Source organism: Ips typographus, linkage group LG1 (assembly GCF_016097725.1).
Source record: "Ips typographus isolate SLU linkage group LG1, UJ_Ityp_2.0, whole genome shotgun sequence".
In the NCBI taxonomy this organism is placed as follows: domain Eukaryota; kingdom Metazoa; phylum Arthropoda; class Insecta; order Coleoptera; family Curculionidae; genus Ips; species Ips typographus.
The window spans coordinates 1,758,777-1,781,806 of record NC_138422.1 but is presented as its reverse complement, the minus strand read 5'-3'; the positions used below and the strand labels follow the sequence as shown (position 1 = coordinate 1,781,806).

Sequence of the window (23,030 nt, the reverse complement as noted above, 5' to 3'; positions counted from 1 at the left end):
TTTCTAACTTTTAGCTCCTGAAGATGGGTACTTATGTGCTCGAAACATATGTCGAGCGACCCCTCTAACATTTTAGGGGTTTGAATAAATTTTTTGTGGAGAAGGCTGTGTGTTCTTTCCCATCACTTTTATTTTCTACGCTCACTGGATGTTATTCAAAATTGACAAAAATGTGTCTACTTGGGTTATTGTATTTTTTATTTTACAATGGTTCAAAAGGATTAAAATCTGGTCATCTGTGAGGTTTCCCAGTTAATTTTTGACACTGAAAATAGTAGAAAAACAGAATTTTTGGACTAATGTTTACTGGCGTACAATTTTTTACACCATTTGGTAACAGTTCGAATTTTTGGACTAATTAAATTCTAAAAGTTAGTGTTCAAGACATATCGTAGCATTTAATGCTAAAATTGTTTACTTTCAGCACTGAAGAGTCTGAAACTGAACTTTTACTTTAAAAAAATAGTTTAGAAATCGATTTTGCTGTCTGTGCTTTAGCACAGTGAAGCGTTTAGAAGTCAATTTAATACTAACAAAGCGTGAAATAACATGTTTATGCCTATGGAAAATGAAAAAATGGTTTTTTAAGTCTGCTATGTCAAAAACTTGGTGAAGATAACCCTAAAGTCTTAAAAATAGTCCAGAGTTCTAAGAAAATAAAAACCAAAATAAAAAAACTTGAAAAGTCAGTCTTCAAATCAATTTTCATGAATCTAATATCAATATCCTGTATTTAAGACTATTTTCAAGACTAAAATATTGAAATGTATTTTCAAATTATGAAAACTTATTTCAAATGCAAATTTTAAGCTTTTAATGTCACTTTTCATTAATTCAGAGTCAGTTTTTGGTGTCCAAGTCAATTTTCGGTTGAAATATGTGAATTTGTAGTCAAAAATTCAAGATAAAGTAGTTTTTCATGGCTACAAGTCAATTTTCACTACTAAAGTTTTTCAACTTATCTGAAAACTATCACGACTGATTACAAAGACAAGTTTTAAACCTCTAAAGTCAATTTTCACAGTTTTCAAGTCAATTGTGAAGGCTAAAGTCTTTCAATTTGTCTGAAAACTGGTTACAAAGACAATTTTTAAGCCTCTCAAGTCAATTTTCACCGTTTCAAAGTAAATTTACTGGTTTCTAAGTAAATTTTCAAAAGTCTCTTTGTCTATTTGTCTGTAAACTATGAAAACTGGCTACAACGACATTATTTAAGCTTCTTAAGGGGATCGGTAACGACTTTACGTTTTTCGATCGCGATGTTTGGCTTACGTGTAGAAAAATATATAAAAAACAGTGTTCGTTCTTTGTTTCTGTCGACAAAACTACGGCAGTATTAACGCAGACATTACTGTTTAAGCGAGAATGCTCCTAGAGTGATGTGGAACAAAGATGCAGGATTTCGGCTTTGAATTTCGAGCAAATTTTTAGTCGTATTTTTTAACCCAAATTACAACTTTATTTTTTAACTTATTTGCGTGATTTTTTTTTTATTAAATAGCTAAATGTTTGGGGAATGTGCGAAAGTTATTTTTGTCACCAAAAAAGTTTTGCAGGTAGGAAAAATAGTGACTTGAAAATTATGGTAATTTTAGCATTTCTAAATATTTTGATTGACGTACTATTAAAATTATATTGACTTTCGCACATTCTAGCAAGTGTCTTCTTTCATATACCGTTTAAAAACCAGCATTATCTAGCCTAGTTTTTTTTTTAATTTGGGTTAAAATATTGTCATAAAATGCATTGAATCTCCCATAAGACGTTTTGCTTTACCGATGCCCTTAAGTCAATTTTCACAGTTTTCAAGACATTTTTTAAGTTGAATTGGTTTTGGGTCTTTGAACGTAATAACTCATTTTTCAAGAAAATGACATAATATATGTTAACTTATTTTTTGATGGGCTATCGATTGGTGAATTATTGACATTTAAAACTAGACCACTCTGTATATGTTAAGTAAATTACAATCACTTACCGGATGGGTGGTCCCCGGAGCGGCAACGTTGACAATACCGGCCGCCTGTTTCTGCTGCAGATAGGTGATAAAGCCCCAAGTCAGATTCGTAGATTGTTTCAAAACGTCCATGTGATCGTGGCCGCAGGGCAATGCCAGAAGCATGCAATGCTCTTTCTCCATCTGCATTTTTCGGGCCACGCCCTCGACCTGCATCGGTTCCAATCGCATCCGTTGAAAGATGCGAAGCGGCGGTGTAGACCCATCGTTGTTCTTCGGTAGGCTGCACTTGGCTACGTCATCGTTACCGGATACAAAATACATTTGCACTGCCGCCTGATCGTTTTTGAGCGCCAGCAAGCCTTGCCACATTAATGGGTATTGCTGTAACGACATAAGCATTACAATAAATACAAATTTGAAAAGAATAGTACTTACCTTTAGCAGAATGCATAAACTCTCCGCCTGAGGAGGTACTTGGCTAGCCAGAGGCGGTGTGGCTGCTTGGATGCCTCGTTGTGTGGCAGGCGCGTCTGCTCCAATATGTTTGGCAACCGCTCCCATAAGATTTCCGGCTGCGCCTAGTCCAGCTCCCACTACTGATAACAAAAAATTATTAATATAATGCAAAACCTCTACAGAATATAAATTTAACGCTTGCTTCGGAACTAGATGCCTACTGTCCTTTATACAGCGCACAACACTTGCACAATACTGCATAGAAAGTTTATAATTTTTAACTTTCTATGCAATTCTTATGCGAAACCAGCTGTACGCATGCGCAAAATTTTGTAATGCCATATTTTGACATCCGCCGTCCGTCATTGTATTGTGTTATTGTTTTGTTTATGAATTGTGGATTTGGATTGTTCAAGAATTGTGGTTTGTTGTTGATTTTGTATTTGTGATTTTTTGGTCATTTAGTGCAATAAAAACAGTTGAAGTGTCTACGGAAAAAACGGAGTTTAGTGGTAAAAATTATCTAGAGTTAATTAGTTTCTCTTTACATCAAGAATTTATTAAACAATAATTGCAGATCGAACCGTGGCAACAATTGGGGCTTCTACTCTTGGTGCTGCAGCTACAGCATTAAGCTTAGATGTCAAGAAAAGAAGAATACGGAGGTTTAAAATGCGACCTATGGATAGAAAACGCAATGAACATAGTGTTTTTGAAAAAATAGTTCAGTTTGCAGAAAAACATGATACAGAGCAGTTTTTCAAATATACGCGTATGACTCCAGAACTGTTCCATAAGTTATTAGCTCTTGTGGGGCCATTCCTGCAGAAAGACAAGACAAAAAATCCAATTAGCCCAAAACAACGTCTTGCCCTCACTCTGCAGTAAGTATATTCTCAATTCCAAATAAAAATGTGTAGTATTGCCAGTTCTGTTTTTCAGTTATTTATCAGAAGGTTGTTCTATGCAGGAAATAGCATGGAATAATAACACCTAAACCCTGCCATCTTGTGTTGCGAGTGGTGGTCGGTTTGTGTTGGCTTTCTAAATATGGAGAATTCTAATATATTGTTGTTATTAAAAATGTTTTTTTTCCCCTTTTCCAACTTTACAACAGCAAGCACACCTTTTTTGCCTTATCGTCCTTATCTGTGCTTGACATGATTGACAAATGGCAAGTAACAGAAAAATAACATTTCACATTTCAATGACATTTATCACGTGTTGTCATAAACTCTTTTCATTGGTTAAAAATTATATGTTGTGCGACTGTATAAACACCAAAAAGAAACACTTGTGATTTCTTGTGCAATGTTTCAACCCAGCTTTACAAAAGTACTTCCACCATAAAGATCATAAAACCTTTTCAGAAACACCTGTTGTTACAAAAATAAATTAACAATAAGCAACTTTTGTCTGCATTAAATAAATGAAACTCTTAAATTAAACTCACCAGGGGCGTATGTACTAGTTGTCCTTTCTGCGCTCAATGGAGGTCTCTCATGCGCCAGATGGGCGCTTAAAGGTCGCTCGGGAATGACCCCTGTCGGTCTGTCAGGAACTAGATGAGCGCTGTGGGCCCCCAATGGTCTATCGGCAGCACCGAGTGGTGGTATGTGCGGTAATCCCGCCCTTTCATGTGAAGTCAAAGGTCGATGAGCAGGTGGCGGCTCTGCCGGTTGCTGGTCGAAATAACGACTGGCCGGGTGGTATGGCAAACGCGCTGACGGCGTGCTGTAGACTTGTCCTATTGCTGGTGATTCTGCAACAATTGTTAGTCATTCCAGTTTTATCATCATACCATTACGAATTGCTTACCTGTGGCTCGGTCGTGTGGAGAGTGGTGAGGAACGGCTGCTCCCCTTCCGGCTACTGTCAAACCAACTGGAGCCTCCTCACCCTCTTCCCCGGATTTCTCCATACTGGCAGCTCTATTAATAAACGCAATAATAGCAACTTTTTCAGCAAAACTGCCTTTGATACAGTACCTTTGAAAGTGCTGTTGCTGCCTCAAGTAGTGCTGGTACATCATGTGCGACTGCATGTAGTTCAGATCGGGTCTCAAAGCGCCCAAGGGATGATGAATAGGTTCACCCTAGAGAAAATAAAATAACACTGTTTTCAAGAACGGTCGCAGTTGTACAACCAAACATCACAATGCGACAAATAAAACAATAAATAAAGCTGGACCAACAAAAATAATAAAAAAAAACACAACAAGGCAGGGGTGAAAGAAAATTAAATGAAAAAAGCACACAAATCTAAAAGTCATTTCACCTTTGGAGAGTGCGGAGAATTTTGGTGGGCCGGAGGCGGACTAGTCCTGTTATAAAAGGCCCTCGGGTCTGCCATCTGACGTAGCGAGTTAAAAAGCTCAATGTTAGTAAGTTTCATTCGGCTGGGATTTTATTTTTTTTTGGTTTATGTTAGTTTTGATCGACGGTGGCACTAAGCTTGGCTTCAAATTAAGTTACTGTATTATTTAATAATATTTATACTACCACTGAATCAAACAAAAATATCCAAGAAAAAAGTTAAACAGGATAGGATACAATCATAAAAATAGCACTTAAATGGCATGTTTATGTACAGGGTGGTCCAGTTTTAAATGTCAATAATTCACCAATCGATAGCCCATCAAAAAATAAGTTGACATGCATTATGTCATTTTCCTGAAGAACGCTTCCTAAGGAAGACACAAACCTCCAATGTTATATATTAGCTTGTCTGTGATGTTATTCAAAATTGACAAAAATGTCTACTTGGGTTATTGTGTTTTTTACTTTAAAATGGTTCAAAAGTATTCAAATATGGTCATCTGTGAGGTTTACGAGTTAATTTTTGACACTAAATATTCAATAGTCAAAAAACAGGATTTTTGGACTAATGTTTCCTGGCGTTCAATTTTTTTGACTATAGGTAGTGTAAAACTGATTATTCAATTCAAACTTTTTCCGGACTAATTTAATTCTAAAAATTAGCGTCATCAATCAACAAATCAAAACTAATATCGTAGCATTTAATGCCAAAATTGTTTACTTTCATCAATGAAGAGTCTGAAACATAACTTTTACTATAAAAAAATAGTTTAAAATTCAAGTTTTTCAGTCTTAAATCACAGTGAAGCGTCTAGAAGTCAATTTAATACTGACAAAGCGTGAAATGGCATGTTTAGGCCTATGGAAAATGTTAAAATAGTTTTTTAAGTCTGCTATGTCAAAAACTTGGTGAAGATAACCCTAATAGGTACTTGATTTTCCAAGCTGAAAGCAGTTTTAAAGCCCTAAAAATAGTCCAGAATTCTAAGAAAATAAAAAGCAAAGTAAGAAAACTTGAAAAGATAGTCTTCAAGTCAATTTTCATGAATCTCATGTCAATATCCTGTATTTAAGACTAAAATATTGAAATGTATTTTCAAATTATGAAAACTTGTTTTAAGTGCAAATTTTAAGCTTTTTATGTCACTTTTCATTGGTACAGAGTCACTTTTTGGTGTACAAGTCAATTTTTAAGGTTGAAATGTGTGAATTTGTAGTCAAAAACTCTAGATAAAGTAGTTTTTCATGGCTACAAGTCAATTTTCACTACTAAAGTTTTTCAACTTATCTGAAAACTATAACGACGATACTGGATACTTGGCGTTTGGCAACAGCGCGCTTAAAATACGGCCTACTTGATATTTTTTTAGTTTTCTGTCTTTGTCCCGCGCATGCAATCATCTATGTTTCTCTGTCCGTTACACGGTTTTCATGGTCGGTTTTGGATTTACCACACCTATATATTTGCTCTAAATTTGATTAAAATATTGCTCCAGCGGTCTGACAGTTATGGCAAGAAACCGATTTTTTAAACTAAACTTTTATGGACTGTATTTTTTCCTGGGGAAGCTATTTTCAGGAAAATGACATAATGTATGTTAACTTATTTTTTGATGGGCTATCGAATGGTGAATTATTGACATTTAAAACTGGACCAACCTGTATACTAAAACGCACATAGAACAATGTCATTTAAGAGATGTAGATACCATATGGCAAACCGAAACTCTGAAGGTTCTTGGGCCAATATTACCACCGTCGATTGCCTTACACATTAACCTACTAACAACATCAAACTCCTTTTCAAAACAAAAATAAAATCAAACTTACCAAACTAGCCTCGTAACCGGGTACCGGCAATCCTGCGAGCCGGGTCTGCGGCGCCGAAGGGCTCAGCGTCGGTCTGCCCAGCATCAAACTGGGCAAGCTGACGTCAACTTTGGGCGGCTCTATCACCCCCTTGGCGGTACTTTGCGCCATCACTCGGCCCTGAAGAGCCGCTTTGCTCACCGGCGGCGTAGCGAGTTGGCCGGGCAGGTGTTGCTGATGCACCATCACGTGCGGTTTGGTCATGCCGCCCGGTTTGCCGCTCATAATCACTTGGTGGTGTTTGAGATGAGCCAGTTGCGTGTTGACTATTTGCGCCGATTGTTTGGGCGCCATCGGAGTGCCTAGATGCTGCAACTGTTCTCTCGCTTGCATCATGTGTTTGTGGTTGGTGAGCAGCAACTGTTGGCTGGGCGATAATGTGGGCGGTTTCACTTGGGATTTGACTTCGCCAACCGGAGCTCCTGGGCGCGGTGACAATGGCCCGACTGAAGTGACCGGAGTGCCGCTTCGAGAAATCAGAACTGGAGTGGTCGGCTTGGAGAGGAGCGCAGCACTAGAAGAAGCCACTTGTGGTACCATTTCCTTGACTGGACTTGCTATCGGATGCAAAGACTTGACTGACTGAACAGCTGGTGGTAGTTCACTGGTGATAGCTTTAGCCGCTTGACTGCTCAGCACGTGAGCCTTCAAAGAATGTACTTTAGGAGTGGTTTGTTGCACTACTGTGACTTGTTGCGGTTGCGTGATTACAGTGGGTTGAGTTTTGATTAGTTCAGGCCTTGTTAGACTTTCTACAACGTTAGGAAGTTTCTTCTCCACCGGCAATGTACCTGGAAGCGGAATGTATTTGCCTTCTTCGCTTTCACGCATTGGGATCAGCATTCCAGTCACGGGATCAATCAAATTGGTTGGTTCCGGTTTGCTGTTGGTCATCTCCCCTTTAAATCTTTTTAGCATTGTAGTTTTCGGACTGCAGTGGTCAGTTTTCTTTTCTTTCAGTGCCTCTACCTGAGGTTGTGGTGGCGGAGGCGGTTGTAAGACTTCCTGCGGTTTGACCTTGTTTGGAGACGGGGGAGGAATAGCAGGAATATTGTTTTCCTCTTTGACTTCCTCGCTGGAGGAATTATCGGCAGCTTCAGAGGGCCTCCTGTTCGGCTTGCGCCCTCTAGGACTCTTTCGCGGTACTTCACTTTCCGCAATACCAACAACTGGTTGTTTCTTCAATTGTCGACCTGATCTTCGTTGATTGGCTGCTGATCTCGTCAACGGTGTGTTCTTAATCACATCTTCTATTGTATCATCCACAGTGTTTCTAGAAATATCCTTTTCGGCTAAACGTCTAGACTTTCTTGTGTTTCCAGCTTGAGGGGAAGTGAATTCATCTTTAGTTTCATCGGAAGGTGCCGGGATTGTTTCTGGAGCAACTATCAGCTCTTTAGGAGCTGGTGTAGCTTTAACTTCTTTCCCAATTTCTTTGGCACCATCCTTAGTAATTTCCTTGACAATTGTAGTTGTTTGCGCGTTACTGGTGCTGGACGTGGTGGACTTGATGGTCAGTACCAGCCTGGGTCGTTGTTCTTTATTACTGTCGTCCGAATCGTCACGGAATTCATACACATCATTGGTACTTGCAGATTCCGATTCTGATTTGCTAGATTTCCTTTCGGAACGCACTTTACCACCACGTCCCCGTTTGCTTTGGGCCGGGGTCTGAGCTTGCGTTTCCTTCAGTTTACCCCGTCTAGTTTGAATTCCACCACGTTCCGCAACTTTAGTCACTTTAGCACCTCTCGTGCGACCTCCTCGACCTCTCCTAGTACTACTTCTTGTTACAGACACTTCCTGCTTATGGTCGTCTTCAGGTTCCGTTGTAGCGCCTTCCTCATTAACTTCCTCATCTTCAAGTTTAGGCTCTGGCGGATTTTTTTCAGGACTTTTAACGTTGATTGTTGAATCGATAAGTGGTGCAGGTTCTGAGGGTTTACTATTTTCCGTGTCAGACAGTTCGTCCGCCGAGCCTAAAGTTTTGATGACTGACTCGATGTTTACGGAATCTTTAGCTGACCAGAACTCGTCTTCCTTTGATTCTCCAGTTGGAGTTTCCAATTCAACTTTGAGATTTGGTTCTTCTTTGCAAGGAGCATCACTTTGTGGTTTTTCAGCTTCTTGAGGTGGAGCTTCTGGTACCAGTTCTTCTTTCACTGTTTCCTCCTTTGGAGGATCTAATTGAGTCACTACAGCAACAACAGGTTCAATTTTGATAGGTTCTGTCTTGGAAGATTCTTCTTCCTCTTTGGGTGGTAAACTGGTTTCTGGTTCTACCGGTTTTTCAGTTGCAGATTTAACGGGGCTCGATTGAGGAGGATCAGATTTGACATCAGGATTGGCCACAATAACCGGACTGGGAGTTGATGTTCTAGTTTCCACACTCGGGAGTGATAAATGTAAAGGTTCTGTAACGTTTTGAGGTTGTTGTTTAATCTCTTCTGGTGGTGTAACAGTTTCCGCTTTTGGCGGTTCAGGTTCAGGAACAGGCACTTTCGAGCGTACATCTTCCGGTTTCATCGAACTTTCAGACGTAATTACCGACACCGGCTTAGGGCTTTCAGCCAGAATATAGTTAGGGCTCTTATGGGCGTTAGCAACTATTTGAGGCACCACAGGCATTAGTAGAATATTGTTGGCAGGTCTGGGCTCTACAAACGCGTCTTTAACAACTTCAGGTCGAACTGGAGATTCTTTCATTTCCAATGGGACTAGTTTAGCTGGTCGAGCCATATACATGTTGTAATTGGTTGCGTTAATGGGCCTCGAAATAGGATTAGGTTGCAAAACCATTCTTGGAGGTTGTCCAGGACCGCTAAAAGGTATAAACGGTGGCTGATGGAATACCATCCTTGGTCGTGGTTCCGGTTTCATCTCGGTAAGTTTTGGAGGTTCTGAAGAGTGGGCTACCTTAGGCTGAGGCAATAACACTGTGGTAGCTTGGAGCGGTTTGGGCCCTGGCACTGGAGTGATAGGAAGTCGATTTAGTATTACTCCACCGCTTGGTGATTTCGGAGCTTCCGACGTTTTGATTGCTACTGGAGGTAACCGGGCTGGTAGATTATGCCTAGTCTGTGGTTGTATTACAACAGGAGTTGCGTGCATAATTGTAGCAGGCTTTGTTTCTGGTATGGGTGAAAGTTGAGCCAAAGGAGGAAAGTTGGATTCTGTAACTTTAATTGTAGGTATCTGTTTTACCTCTGCTGGTGGGACTACTACTGTTATGTCAGGCTTACGTTCCGTAGGCCAGACTTGTGCAATAACCGTCCTCTTTTCAGGTACAACTTTAACATCGTCCTGTGCCTTCTTAGTTTCTGTTGGAGGTTTAATGGGAGTCAACGACGGAGGACTAGTTGGAGGTTTGTAAACAACTGGCGCAACAACAACAGGTTTGACTTCAGTTTCATCTTGCTCTTCTGTGTCAGTATCAATTTGCAATTCGTGCTCGCTAGGGGGCGTGTCTGGTTTGGAAATTTCACCTTCCACCTCCAAGCTTTGCACTGCCTTTCGCATTTCTTCATCATCTTGTACATTGGGCTCGTCCACTAACTCTGGAGGAGGTTCTTCTATACTTGTCGTAATCTCTTCAGTGTAACGTTCTTCAAATTGACTACTGCCAAAGCTTTCACCTAACAACGCAGCCACTGCATCTTCAGTCTCTTCTTGCGAAATTACCACTCGAGGTTTATCACCCGGTGATTCTGTACCTGTTTCCTCTTTGGGTTCGTCTTTTACTTCCTGCTTAACTTCCGGAGTTGGTAGAGTGGGTTCTGCTTCCACGGATATCGATTTAATTGCGTTCTCGTTCACTTCAGCCGCATCAAAACCTGGAATTAGCTTATCACGTTTTGTTTTCGATGTGGTTGGCGTTTTTGGGATAGGACTGATCAGTGGTACCATGTCTCTAGTACCTGGAGACACCATAAACTCAGGAGATTTCTCTGTGACTATATCATCTAGACTTGGTAGACTTTGATGGTGAGGATTAGGAGTTGAGCTTTCCTCTTTCAGGTCCTCGATCTTAATATCCGGGATGTTGATCGATAAAGGTTCCTTGTCATCCGATTTAACCTCGGGAGTTTTTGCTTTGCTTTTATCGTGGTGATGGTGATGGTGGTGGTGTTTCTTCTCGTCTTTGCTCTTTTTTCTCTTTTTCTTCTTTTCCTTGCTTTCTTTCTTAGCTTCCTGCACGTCGGAAATAACATTGTCATTCTCCACGTTTGAGCTCTCAGCGATTTCAGGTTTGAACTCCATTTCGGAAGTGTCGTCTTTAATGTTAGCCTCCAGTTGTTTGCACATGTCCGCAAAGTCCATACTACTCTCGTTGGTTGGATTACTCGGTTCTTCAGCTACAGCTTCTTGCAAACGTCTCTCTTTTTCTCTACGTTTCTTCTCTTTTTTTCGTTTGTGTTCAGCTTCACGATCACGTTCCTCTTGCTGTTGCTTTTCGAATTCCTTCTCCGAGTCGGTGTTATACGTCGGGGGAGCCTGAGCGTTTTCGTCGACCAGAAATTCGGGCTTCTGGTCTCTGGCTCCCGCTTCCGAATCTTCAGACAAAGACCCAAAGATGTTCTCCAATTTGCCTTCCCGTTTAGATTCGCTCTTACTTTTCTTAATCTTCTTGGATTTGTCTCGACCCTCTTTGGTTTTGTCACGTTTCTTGTCTTTTTTGGAGTGTTCTTTCCGCTTCTCATGATGTTTTTTCTCTTGCATGTCACTGAGGGACAGGTCAGTTTCTAGCTTGCAGGACTCTTCACTGCTGGCAGAGTGTTTCTGTTTCTTTTGCTTCTTTTTGTGTTTTTTCTCCCGCTTCTCGGACTTTTCCTTCTTAAACTCCACCTGTTCTTCGTCAGTAGTATTGTCAAATACTGGTCGGTTATTGAACTTTTCAGTTTTTGCTTGAGTGTCCGAGTGAGTGGAATCAAAGCTCTGATGTTCTACGTTGCAAGTCAACTCTTGGAATTTACTATTTCTTCGTTCTTTCTTTGCCAAACGTTCCAACTCGTTTTTCACTGTTGTAAGTTTCTCAGGCTTTACTTCTAGCTGGTCTACTTCAGTATCATTCTCGAAGAACTTCTTCTCATGCCGGTAGTCGGAATTACTATCAACGGTTTTCTGGTACTCGTCGTCTGAGCTGTCGCTGGCAATTTTTGACTTAGAACCTTTGAAAGAAAGATGTTTCACTTTCACATCTTCATCAGAACTTTCGAGTGGCTCAGTTTTAGAACCGCGCAGCACCAGAGAGTTGTCGGAATCGCTGTAATGACTATCTTTCTTTTTGTGTGATGTTTTCCGATCTTGGCTTTCGTCAGAACTATCCAAAAGCTTGCGGCTTCTTCGAGACTTGATTTCCGTGTCTTTGTCCGAGTCTGAGTCTGAGTCCCAGGATGTTGAGCGTTTCTTTTCTTCACGACGAGCTCGGCTCAGTTTCAGCTGACTGAACTTGGCCTTAATCTTTTCCTGTCGCTTTTCTTCTTCTTGTTTTTGCATATTTTTGCAGCTTCGCGCCTTCACTTTGTCATACATTGAAATATAGGGTGGACCATCGTCCACTATGTCGAATATGGAGTGTTGTTTTTTAGGTTCGTCCCCAGACTCGCTATCTGAAGTGTTTGTGACTTTTCTGATACGATTTTCCTTCTTGTGATTGGATTTGTGTTTGTCTTCCTGCGGGGATTTCATTCCTTGCTCTTTTTTGCTGGCTAAGTCTGGAGTTTTCTCATTATGTGGTTTCTCTTGCCGTTTCTCCTGGTCTGATGGGTCTTTGTGGCGTCGTTCTTTTGATGGTTCCTTCTTTTGCCTTTCAAGTTTTTCTTTCTCGATATCTTCGTTGCTGCGCAAATTGAGCTTGGCCAGAAAATCTTTGTCGTTCATTGATGGGTCTGGAGGCGTCTGAACTTCCACCTGAGCTTCTTTATCCTCCTTCTCTTGGCTTTTACTTTTAGATTTTTGCTTCTCTAATTTGTGTTTGTATTTATGACGCTCCTCGCGCTCTTTTTCTTTGCGCCTATCGTCACTGTGTGAGTTTGACAGAGAGTTGTTTTTGTGTTTACTGCTTTTCTTGTCACCTTTGGTGCCATCTTTAGAGTCGCGTCGTTCGGCCATTTTCTTGTGATCGTGCAGCTTAATTTTCTTGGGTTCATCTATAGGATCCATCGATTCGTGTGAACTCATACGCCTTTTCAGACCAGCATTAGCAGGGAGACTATTGTTGCGTTCTTTACGTCGGGTTGCGTCTACGTTTTTGCCGTCCAGATCCAAGGACATGTGTCTGGTCTCCACAGAGGCTCTTTCTTTGGTTTCGTTCAAATGTTTGGTTTTGTCGTGGATGTTGTTATCGCGGTTCTCTTTAATGCTTTCCTTGCGGCGTTCAGCCTCGCGTTCCATTTGATTTTTGAGGTTTTCGTGTTTGCCGGAAGTGGTTTCTTGGAAAAGATCGCGTTCTCTATAACCGTCCCTTTTCGAGTACTCGTCACGATGCGTTTTGTCTTCCTTGATTTGATGTTTTTCCGAATTGTTTTGTCGGTGTTTAGTGGTTGATTCACTGTGATTTTCTCGATGCTTACTACGTTCATGATGATTGTCTGCTGAGTCTTTATTTCTCGCCCGGTCTTCGCTTCGTCTGCGCTCTTTCTCTAACTGTTCTTCCTTCGCTTTGAGTTCTCGTTCTTCGCGCTCTTTTGCCTCCCGTTCTAGGCGCTCTTTCTCTTCGCGTTCCCGTTTTTCACGCTCTTCTTTCTCTTTTTCCAGCTTGGTTATTCTTTCTTTTTCCAAACGTGCCCTCTCCCGTTCTTTCTCTTTTTCACGCTGCTGTCTCTCTTTCTCCAACCGTTCCTTCTCCAGTCGTTGTTTTTCCAGCTCACTTTCCCTCTCCAGTCGTTCTTTTTCTTTGCGCTCGCGCTCTAACCGTTCTTTCTCCTGCTTTTCCTTCTCCACTCTTTCTTTTTCAAGCCTGTCCAGTTCTTCCTGTTCTCGCTTCAGCCTTTCGGCTTCTTCTTTGGTTTTCTCCGCCAGTCGTTGTTCTTCGGTTTTTTCGTCTATCCGTCTGGCACTGGTGTCGCTGTTACGACGCGTTTTTACATCAGCACGCGGACTGGTACTGCTCGAATTCCGTCTTAACGTCACTTTTTCGCCGGGTTTCGCGGGTTTTACCGCACTAGATACGTCACTAACTACAGGAGCTACACTACGATTTTTAACGCTAGAAGTTCGTGAGTCACCGGGAACGTTCGCCGTCGATTTCAGTCTGTTTTCACCGAGGTTAGGGTTCCGCGCAGTGACGGTTGTTGTACTTGAAGAGGTGATCGGGGGCGTTGGAGGCGTCGAGGGCACCGTCAATGTTGTAGTTGGCTGCGTTGCGGCCATTTGCATCGGCGGATGACTCGGGAAGGGGTATTGCAACCCGCGACTCACAGGGATGGGGATTGTTGTACCTGTTTATTCAATTTCGGTATTAAATCGACGTAATGTCTAAGATTGCTTGTTTTTAAAATCTTACCGGTCGGCCTCGGGCAGGAAAATGTGGTCTGGGGAGTGCTGACCGAGGTAGTGAGTTTTAAAGCGGGCGCCATCACAGACAATGAAGAGATAGTGTTGCCGACACTGCTGGCGGGTGTCGTTGTTCCGCTCGACTGTCCCGAAACGCTGGTGCTTAAACGGTTACTGAAATTCCTAAATTCATCAAATACCACCTCAATACACCACTGGACCAAACTTACCAAAATACCCCGAAATCCTTGGGTTCATATTTTTCACCGACGCTCTCAAGCCGCTTCAAGTCCTCGTCGAAAACGGAGCGTTTAGCCATCATCGATTTTACAATCTCAGACGGCTGCACCTCCTTGAGATCCTGGATTTCCAGCAGTTTATGCCTGAGCCGGAATTTCTCTCGGTTGGCGTCCAGCATAGCCAACGCATCATTTCCTGCTGCGCTCAATGCTCGACTGCCCGACCATTTTTCGTATTTTTCGTCGAGTGACCTAAAACAAATATCAGTAATGTCAGAATGTTAAGTTTAAAATCAACTTTTAAATCACTTAAGTTGGGTTTATACAGCGCACAATGCATAACTTAATGCATAACATAGAAAGTTGACTTTACAGTAATGCCTACTGTCGTTTATACAGCGCACAACACTTGCACAATACCGCATAGAAAGCCCAAAACAACGTCTTGCCCTCACTCTGCAGTAAGTATATTCTCAATTCCAAATAAAAATGTGTAGTATTGCCAGTTCTGTTTTTCAGTTATTTATCAGAAGGTTGTTCTATGCAGGAAATAGCATGGAATAATTGGAATAATAACACCTGAACCCTGCCATCTTGTGTTGCCAGTGGTGGTTGGAATCATCAGGGATGGCATGGTCGGTTTGTGTTGGCTTTCTAAATATGAAGAATTCTAATATATTGTTGTTATTAAAAATGGTTTTTTTTTCCCCTTTTCCAACTTTACAACAGCAAGCACATCTTTTTTGCCTTATCCTCCTTATCTGTGCTTGACTTGACTGATGATTGACAAATGGCAAGTGACAGAAAAATAACATTTCACATTGCAATGACATTTATCACGTGTTGCCATAAGCTTTTTTCATTGGTTAAAAATTATATGTTGTGCGACTGTATAAACACCAAAAAGAAACCCTTGTGATTTCTTGTGCAATGTTATGCATTAAGTTATGCATTGTGCGCTGTATAAACCCAGCTTCATTCATTCGCACTTTCAACAGACATTTCTAAATTCCATAATTTACTTACTTGATTCTTTCCTCCAACGACGGACTCCCAGTTGCTCCATCGCTATCACTAGAATTGGAACTCAAACTAGGAGGTCTCGGGGGCGGTGAAGCCGGTGGCGGTACATGCGGCAACGGACTAGGCGGTCTGGGAGCGTGCTGCGGCACAGGCACACGCGGACTGGCGGTGGCAGCAGGCGGTGGACTTGCTAACGGATTGTTTACTGGTTCCTTTTGACCTTTGATCCCCGAGACGGTTATGGTACCCCGTTGAAATTCGGGTGTGCTTCGGACCTGGGCAGCCCATTTGGGCAACGGCAGGACCATCGGCGCTTCGCCACGCTCCCTGGTGGTTCGTTTAGGCGGTTCGCCTAGTGGAAATTCGGGATTCTCGTCGCAAAGAGGCGTTCCGGGTCTAGACCCCGCTAGATCTGAACCATCAGAGTGTTCTCCCTGTTTTTTATTAAATATGTTAGTTGTTATGGAAAATGGTAATTAGACGGAAAAAAGACGTACATAATGGGTATGATTGCCACCCCTGGCTCCGCCATCGCTACCTCCTGTACGTCTACGCTTACAGCCTACAGTATGAGGGGCATAGTGAGGATATTTACTGTTGTCCACGGATGGCCGTCTAGAGTGGTGCCTCAAGGTGGTTTCTGATAGTCTTCGCACTTCCATCACCTAAATTATTAACAAAAAAATTTGATATAATAACCTGTAAACATACTCAAATAAATTAAGTTTTTAAAGCTTTTGCCAAATCCACATACTTAAAAATGTTAATGCCGGTAGACAACAAGTATTAGTATTTTATAACCCAAACGCTACCACCCCCAAATTTATAGGCAAAATTAACGCGCACACAAAATACAACAAACCGTTAATTCATTTGAAATCACTATTTCAAACACTGAACACAAAAGCACTTATCACCAACACCACCACCACCACCACCACCACAAAAAAACGAACATAAAGACTCCCTGCTACGTTTTCATTACCTTTACCTTTCGGTTGTGATCCCGATTAGTCTCAATAATGACGTCACCAACAGCCGGATCCAGCAAATCGAGCTTCAACCGCTTTTTAGGACAGATCAGCTCGTCCCCCGAACTCGGACATTCCTCCAACTGTTCGAGAAGATGTACGCGTTCTTTTTGCAGATTCCGAATGTCGTGCGGTCCGTAGGTTACCGGATCCACCAGGCTTGGCACCATTCTTACCTGCAATTAAACAGTTCAAACAGTTTTTCTTTAAATTTAGATTCCAAACGTGGATAGAACAAATCAAACAACACGTTTTATTTTTTAACAAAACAGAAAAACAAACGTATTCTTAAATTATACCTTCTCGGCTATTAAATTTACTTTTTTGGGGTTTGAACAGCAGCAGGCTTATACAGGGTGGTCCAGTTTTAAATGTCAATAATTCACCAATCCATAGCCAATTACAAAATAAGTTGACATTCATTATGTCATTTTCCTGAAAAGTGCTTCCTAAGGAAAATACAGTCCTTCAAATTTCTGTTTAAAAAATCGTTTTTTTTTGTCATAATTGTCAGACCGTTGGAGCAATATTGATCAAATTTGGAACAAGCACTTTATTACGGTCAAAGACCCAAAATTAACCCAACCCAACTTAAAAATTGTCTTGAAAACGGAAAATTCCCTTAAGAAGTTTAAAAAATATTATTGTAGCCAGTTTTCATAGTTTCCAGACAAACTAAAAGACTTTAGTTTTGAAAATTGAATTAGAAAAGATAAAAATTTCAGAAGCTTAAAAATTGTGTTTGTAACCAGTTTTCATGCAAATCGAGATACTTTAATACTAAAAATTGACTTGTAGACATAAAAACTACTTTTTCAAGAATTTGTTACTACAAATTCATACATTTAAACCTTAAAAATTGACTTGAACCCCAAAATGTGTCTGAACTAATAAAAAGTGACATCAGAAGCTTAAAATTTGCATTTGAAGTAAGTTTTCATAATTTGAAGACAAATTCGGGTATTTCTTAATAAACTAGACTGTTTTTTTGGTGTTTTAAGGCTGTTTTCAGTGCCTCAAATCGAGTTTCAAGACTATCTTTACAAAGTTTTTGACTTATCAGGCCTAAAAGCCAGTTTGTCCACTGACCATAATCTTGAAAATGTTATTTCAAGCTTCTTCATTATTAAATTGACTTCTACACTCATAGGTGCAATAAATTGTAGCATCTCTAAGAAATTCAGACTACTTTTAGTGCTTTTTAAGACTGAAAAATAGAGTTTAAGACTATTTCCAAAAGTCAAGTTTCTTCAGTAATAAAAGTAAAAAATTTTGGTACCAAATGCTACAATAATAGTCTTGAGAACTAAGTTTTAGAAATAAAATAGTCCGAAAATTTAATTTACTTCTTGACTTGTTGAAAGTTGAAGAAGATTGAGTTGTACACCAATTAGAGTCTTGAAAATATACTTTTGGACTCTCTTTAATCCTAGAAAGGTCCGATCTAGGATTAAAAGTCAACTTTTATACTATTTTTAGTAGTAAAAAATGAGTTTCATGCACAATACAATCTTTGTCTTGATTTCCGGACTTTTTTTAGTTCTTGAATGCCAGTTTCAGACACTCAACCATGATGGCAGTCTGAGAAAGCGAATCATAAGACCATTCCTAGTAGTAAAAAGCAAGTTTTTAGACTATTCAGTACAAATTTGGACTTTCTTGAATGTTGAATGAATTTTTTAAATTGAAATTTGGAGGACTGTATCTTCCTTAGGAAACGTTTTTCAGAAAAATGACATAATGCAAGTCATCAACTTATTTTTTGATTGGCTATCAAATGGTGAATTATTGACACTTAAAACTGGACCACCCTGTATACAATTAATAAAATATAAAACTGACCTCCAAAGGGTCCAGATGTGCATGGCTTGGACTGTCATGTAAATAAGCCACTGTGTGCTCGAAAGGGTCGTAGGGATCGTCATGTGAGGCCGCCGATCCTTGGCTGTATTCGTCATAGCTTCGATGGCTGGCCGCATGTCGACCCGCACCCTCTAACGTAACCGCATACTCTAGGTCGTAGCCGTAATAACGCGGCCGGTCACGACATCCTCGAGGCGTAGCGCTCCCTGGAGTACCGGGAGACGCTACTGCAGCTGCCGAGGATCGGCTAGAATAACTTGAAGTTCTCGGACGAGTTGGTGTGTCGTACCTGGAAGTTCAAAAATCTCGCTTTACAAGTCCCACATAACGTCGGATATTGACAGTTACCGTAAAAATAGTATGATAAAAAAGTTACAATGCAACTAACCTGGACACTCTAGATGGTGCAGTTGATTCGAAACTCCTAGAACTAGAATCACGTCTTTCCTCCGTAAAAGCGGTCCTCGGTTCCAAGGTCGCTCCCTGTTTCTCCAACCGTTCAAAAAAACACTCTTGACACTCCCGACTCGCAAAATCCACTTGTAACTTCGCGTTCTTCATCAAAAATCCGCGCATTTTACTAACGGCCATCTGAGCTTGAGTCACGTGCTCGTAGAACACCAATGCCTGGCCCTTGTCGCGATCGATCACGCACTTCGTCACCGTGCCGAATTGCTCGAACTGAATCCTCAGGTACTTTTCGGTGACGGTTTCCGCCACCCCGTCTATCCACACGCAATTGTACGCCATCGATTTACCGAAACCGAGTTTGATCCGATTGGTTCCCAAATGTTCGCCGTCCATTTTCCGGATCGCTTTTACCACACTCACTATATCCGCGTACTGACAAAAAGCGTACGAACTCACAGCCCCTTGTTTTTTAATGTCGATCTCGATTATCTCCCCGAACTGATCGAAATGTTTCCTCAGATCCGACGCGGTCACGTCTTTCTCCAGATTGCCGATAAACAGCGTCCTGGTCGCTTTCGGATTGTACTCGTCTACTTCAGACTCGTACCGACAGTCTACCTCGTCAATTTCGCAGACAGCATGTGGCTCCACCTGCACCAAAATCAAACAATTCCTGTTAAGTCACTCGGAAAAACCATAATAACCAACAACAACATTACCTCAATTTTACATCCAAAAAACAACTTATCGTAGCTGACTTCAAGCGCTTTTTCCGCGTCCTCCGGCTTCTTGAAACAGACGATGGCATGTCGGTTCTCGTTCTGACCAACGACGTTCACCCACGTGACTTTCCCGTGCTTCTTATACTCGTGAAACAGACCGTCCTTGAGCGAAGTGTCGCTGGACCGAATCGGCAAATTGCTGACCCGTATACCCAGAGGACGACGGTCGCCCGACGGAGCACTGCTCGCGCTGTTCTGCTGCGCGTTTGCTTTTTTGTAGTGGCGTCGATGACGACGGGAACGTCGCGAAGATGTCGACGACGTATCTCTAGAAGTCGACGACGAGGACGAGCTACTGCTACTGCGCGAACGCGACCTGGTACAGTTATTTCCTGTCAGTAAGTCGTCACTCGATGCAGGATTAGCTGATGGCTGGTACCTCGATGGAGATCTGGTGCTGGTACTTCCGTTTGGTGATGGCGATCGAGAGCCGGACCTGGACTTGGCCTTTTTCCGCACCGCGTCCGAATTACGCCGGTCGTTCGTGTCCGAAGACGGCGCCGAACTATACCCTGTTGTATCCGACTGACTTCTTTCATTACTATTATTATACCTTGAACAAGATAAACAGCATTTATTAAAATTTTGGTAGATCAACTAACCATATCATATTAACAATGTCAATTACCTTTGAGTAGTTTATTTAAAAGTAACGATTTAAAAATCAATCATTGTAACCACTACGGACTCGACTTTTGAACACCAAACAAACAAGTGAAAAATTCTTGTTTAGTTGGCAAAAATTATACAAAATCTTACTTAGAAAAACTCGAACAGTAACCAGAAAAAGATAAATATAATCTCTATACAAATGATAGTGACAATAGCATACAATCATGTTAGTAGTATTGTAATGTAACTTCTCTGCTATAGATCAAGCAAGGGGGGTTTTAACAAAGCAAAATATAGTGACTGAAATGGTTCGAGAGTGTAGAAAACTAGGAAGCCAACTATAGCTAAGCTGAAAACCCAAACTCCTATTCTGGAAGATCAAAAGTTCCAGTCACAATCTAGGAGGACAAGAATATAAATTGGAACAATTTCTAAGAACAACCTTCCCGTTTAGTAAATTCAAAGAAGTGACTTGAAAGCTTGCAAATAATAGGCTGATTTTAATGTAGTTGTGTACCTAACTTAGGGATAAGGTAGAATTGTATATTGACTACAGATTTTGTGGTGTCAAAAGCTTAAACCAAATTTTGTAAAGCTGGAGAAAGAACTAGTATAACAGTGAATTGTTATCCCTACACCTATAATCTAGACAGAAGATTTGCATGCAACAAAAAGTCAAAGACAGTAAAAACTGTTACTAACCAGCACAATGATTATAAATTATCTGAACTTATTCAATTACAACTTAAAACTGATTCGACCTTAAATTATCCTGAAGCACAAAAGTGACCTAACCTTAAAAGAATTACTAAACGGTCATAACACCTAACCAGTGTTGATAGGATCACAGTTTAAAATTGTTTAATGGCCAACACGGCCACAATCGACCAATTAGAGCAACTAAAAAAAACTTAAACGGCAGTATGGCAGTACACGGCCGGGTTTAACGACGTCTTTGAACAATAAAACCTTATCCGTCTCGTGGTTGTGTATTTTTAGTAAGTCGATGATACCGTTATCTCGTTTCGTTATATTATATTGTTTATATACAACTGAATCACCCAACGATTAAAGTACATAATTGTCATTGTCTCGCGACATCACCATCATCATCATCAACAACAAAGAAATCTCACCTGGACGTGTCCGCGTATCCGACGGCGGAGTTTCCCCAAACGCTGGGCGCCCCTCTAGGACCGCCGCCCCCACGGAACCGATCGCGGTTCCGGCCTCCCCTGCACGTGCCGGAACCGCCTTCGGGGGCGACTGTGGGGGCGGCCCCGACGCCGCCGGTCGGCCGATCGTAGAACCGGGAACCGGTGTCGACCGCTGCTTCGGGAAAACCGTGCTCATCGGACGACCTGAAAAATTATTTTGTTGTTAATTTCCTTAAATAATTATTTATTCTATACTTATTAATTGTTGAAAATAATTGCCCTTATAATGACTTAAAGTACAAATGTTAGCCAATTTCTCTGCTACTCCACTTACGTTTCCCCAGTTGTTAAGTACAACTTAAGCTAAGTTGAGGGGTTTGAATGTGACAGATCAGGTGCAAAATAACACAGTTTAAACTAACCTAACTTAACCTCAACTTAGCCAATGTTGGGAAAACGGACATTACTTATTTTAATTGAACTTGAACAATTTGATATTAACAATTACAATCCCATTACTTATACAACTATAAAAATTTCAAAACTATCCTTATGAAAGCAGTTATTTGAAGAGAAAATCAATTACAATGGGATAGACGAAGATGGAAAAAACTTTCTATGTCTCAGTTTGCCTGTCAACAATATGACGTAATTTGACAGTTGGTTATAACATATCTTTCAGACTGATAATCAATTGTGAATCCAAACTGAGCCATGTCATATGATTTTCCAAACAGAATTTTTGTCAAAACCATGACAACCTAATGGTTTATTGGCTTTAAACCAAAGGTTAAAAAATAGGAATTAATGTTTACGTCAAATTTATAAATACTTTGGCAAACATAGTTGCTAAGTCGCAATGCACTTTTATCTGAACGTTTATAAGAAGGAGTAAAATTAACCCAGGAGATAGCCTTTACTGGACTTTTTAAACGGATACTTTACTATCGTTGGTTGACATTTCAACAAAATGTTTGCTTATTAAAGTCATATTTAAGGTTATTTGTAGTTTTAGTTTCCGGACAAAAATGTAAAAACTACATTGTTTTCTTGAAACAGACCTTGCAAGAAAATCAATGCAAAGAGACTTTTGCAAAAATTGAATACAAAATAAATCATGGACCCATATGCGTTTGTTAAACTACGTCAGCTTTTTAATGCCGTCTTCTTTATGAAAAACCAGACAGGCTTGTTTTCGTTTTTCAATTAGTTTACCTCGCCGAGCTTGGTTTACTTTTTCCGGCTGTTTACTAAATAAATCTACATGCTAAATTTATAACCAACTGTAAAGCGCAATAACTCTAATCATTTTGTATATAAAAGTTGCCCACAATTACCCAAATATTTCAAACTTTTATTTTATTACACTTGAAAAATTGCAGCCGTCTTTAAAAATAGCATTTTTCCGTCCCATTTCCACGCCACAAAGTATAACCTGTGCCAGTTTCTAGGAAAAGAGGTGTATTATTTATAAACACACAGGTTTTAATTTATAATGTAAGATGTTTACGTACGTTTTTAGTGACGCTAGTGCTTTCTGGTTAATAAATTCGGTGAACTAGCTCTAATTGGTTTGGAGTATATGTCAATTTTACCGGTGATCGGTCGTATTGAGAAATCAATACCGTAGGTGCAAAACGTTCGCGAAAACAAGTATTCAAGTAATTAGTAAGTTTCGAACAATGCCGCTTCTAGAACTATGACCTCTGCTGTTAAAAGAGAAAACGGTAAAGGTCTACGGCCTTTTATTGGAACAACATTATTGTCCAGTGCGACAGGTGGATCTGACCATTGATTTAAAGAAAACCACTATTT

General features: G+C 40.6%; 1 protein-coding gene across 11 annotated transcripts in view; it reads right to left on the bottom strand.

Moving 5' to 3' along the window:
- Positions 1-23,030, bottom strand: part of spen (spen family transcriptional repressor split ends) — a 92,722-nt gene that overhangs the window by 2,366 nt on the left and 67,326 nt on the right. For 6 of the 11 annotated variants that reach the window (XM_081991332.1, XM_081991304.1, XM_081991375.1 and 3 more), the window contains 16 exons: positions 21,195-21,419; positions 19,384-19,999; positions 18,642-19,315; positions 18,233-18,542; positions 16,345-16,566; positions 15,857-16,024; positions 15,363-15,793; positions 14,328-14,588; positions 14,108-14,271; positions 6,565-14,042; positions 4,694-4,768; positions 4,405-4,511; positions 4,235-4,347; positions 3,870-4,178; positions 2,396-2,556; positions 1,979-2,341 (listed from right to left, as the gene is read on the bottom strand). In XM_081991332.1, coding sequence (XP_081847458.1) covers positions 1,979-2,341; positions 2,396-2,556; positions 3,870-4,178; positions 4,235-4,347; positions 4,405-4,511; positions 4,694-4,768; positions 6,565-14,042; positions 14,108-14,271; positions 14,328-14,588; positions 15,363-15,793; positions 15,857-16,024; positions 16,345-16,566; positions 18,233-18,542; positions 18,642-19,315; positions 19,384-19,999; positions 21,195-21,419 — 11,677 coding nt within the window. The remainder of the gene's footprint in view (positions 1-1,978; positions 2,342-2,395; positions 2,557-3,869; positions 4,179-4,234; positions 4,348-4,404; positions 4,512-4,693; positions 4,769-6,564; positions 14,043-14,107; positions 14,272-14,327; positions 14,589-15,362; positions 15,794-15,856; positions 16,025-16,344; positions 16,567-18,232; positions 18,543-18,641; positions 19,316-19,383; positions 20,000-21,194; positions 21,420-23,030) is intronic. The other 5 variants (XM_081991362.1, XM_081991392.1, XM_081991312.1 and 2 more) reach the window with 4 other exon arrangements.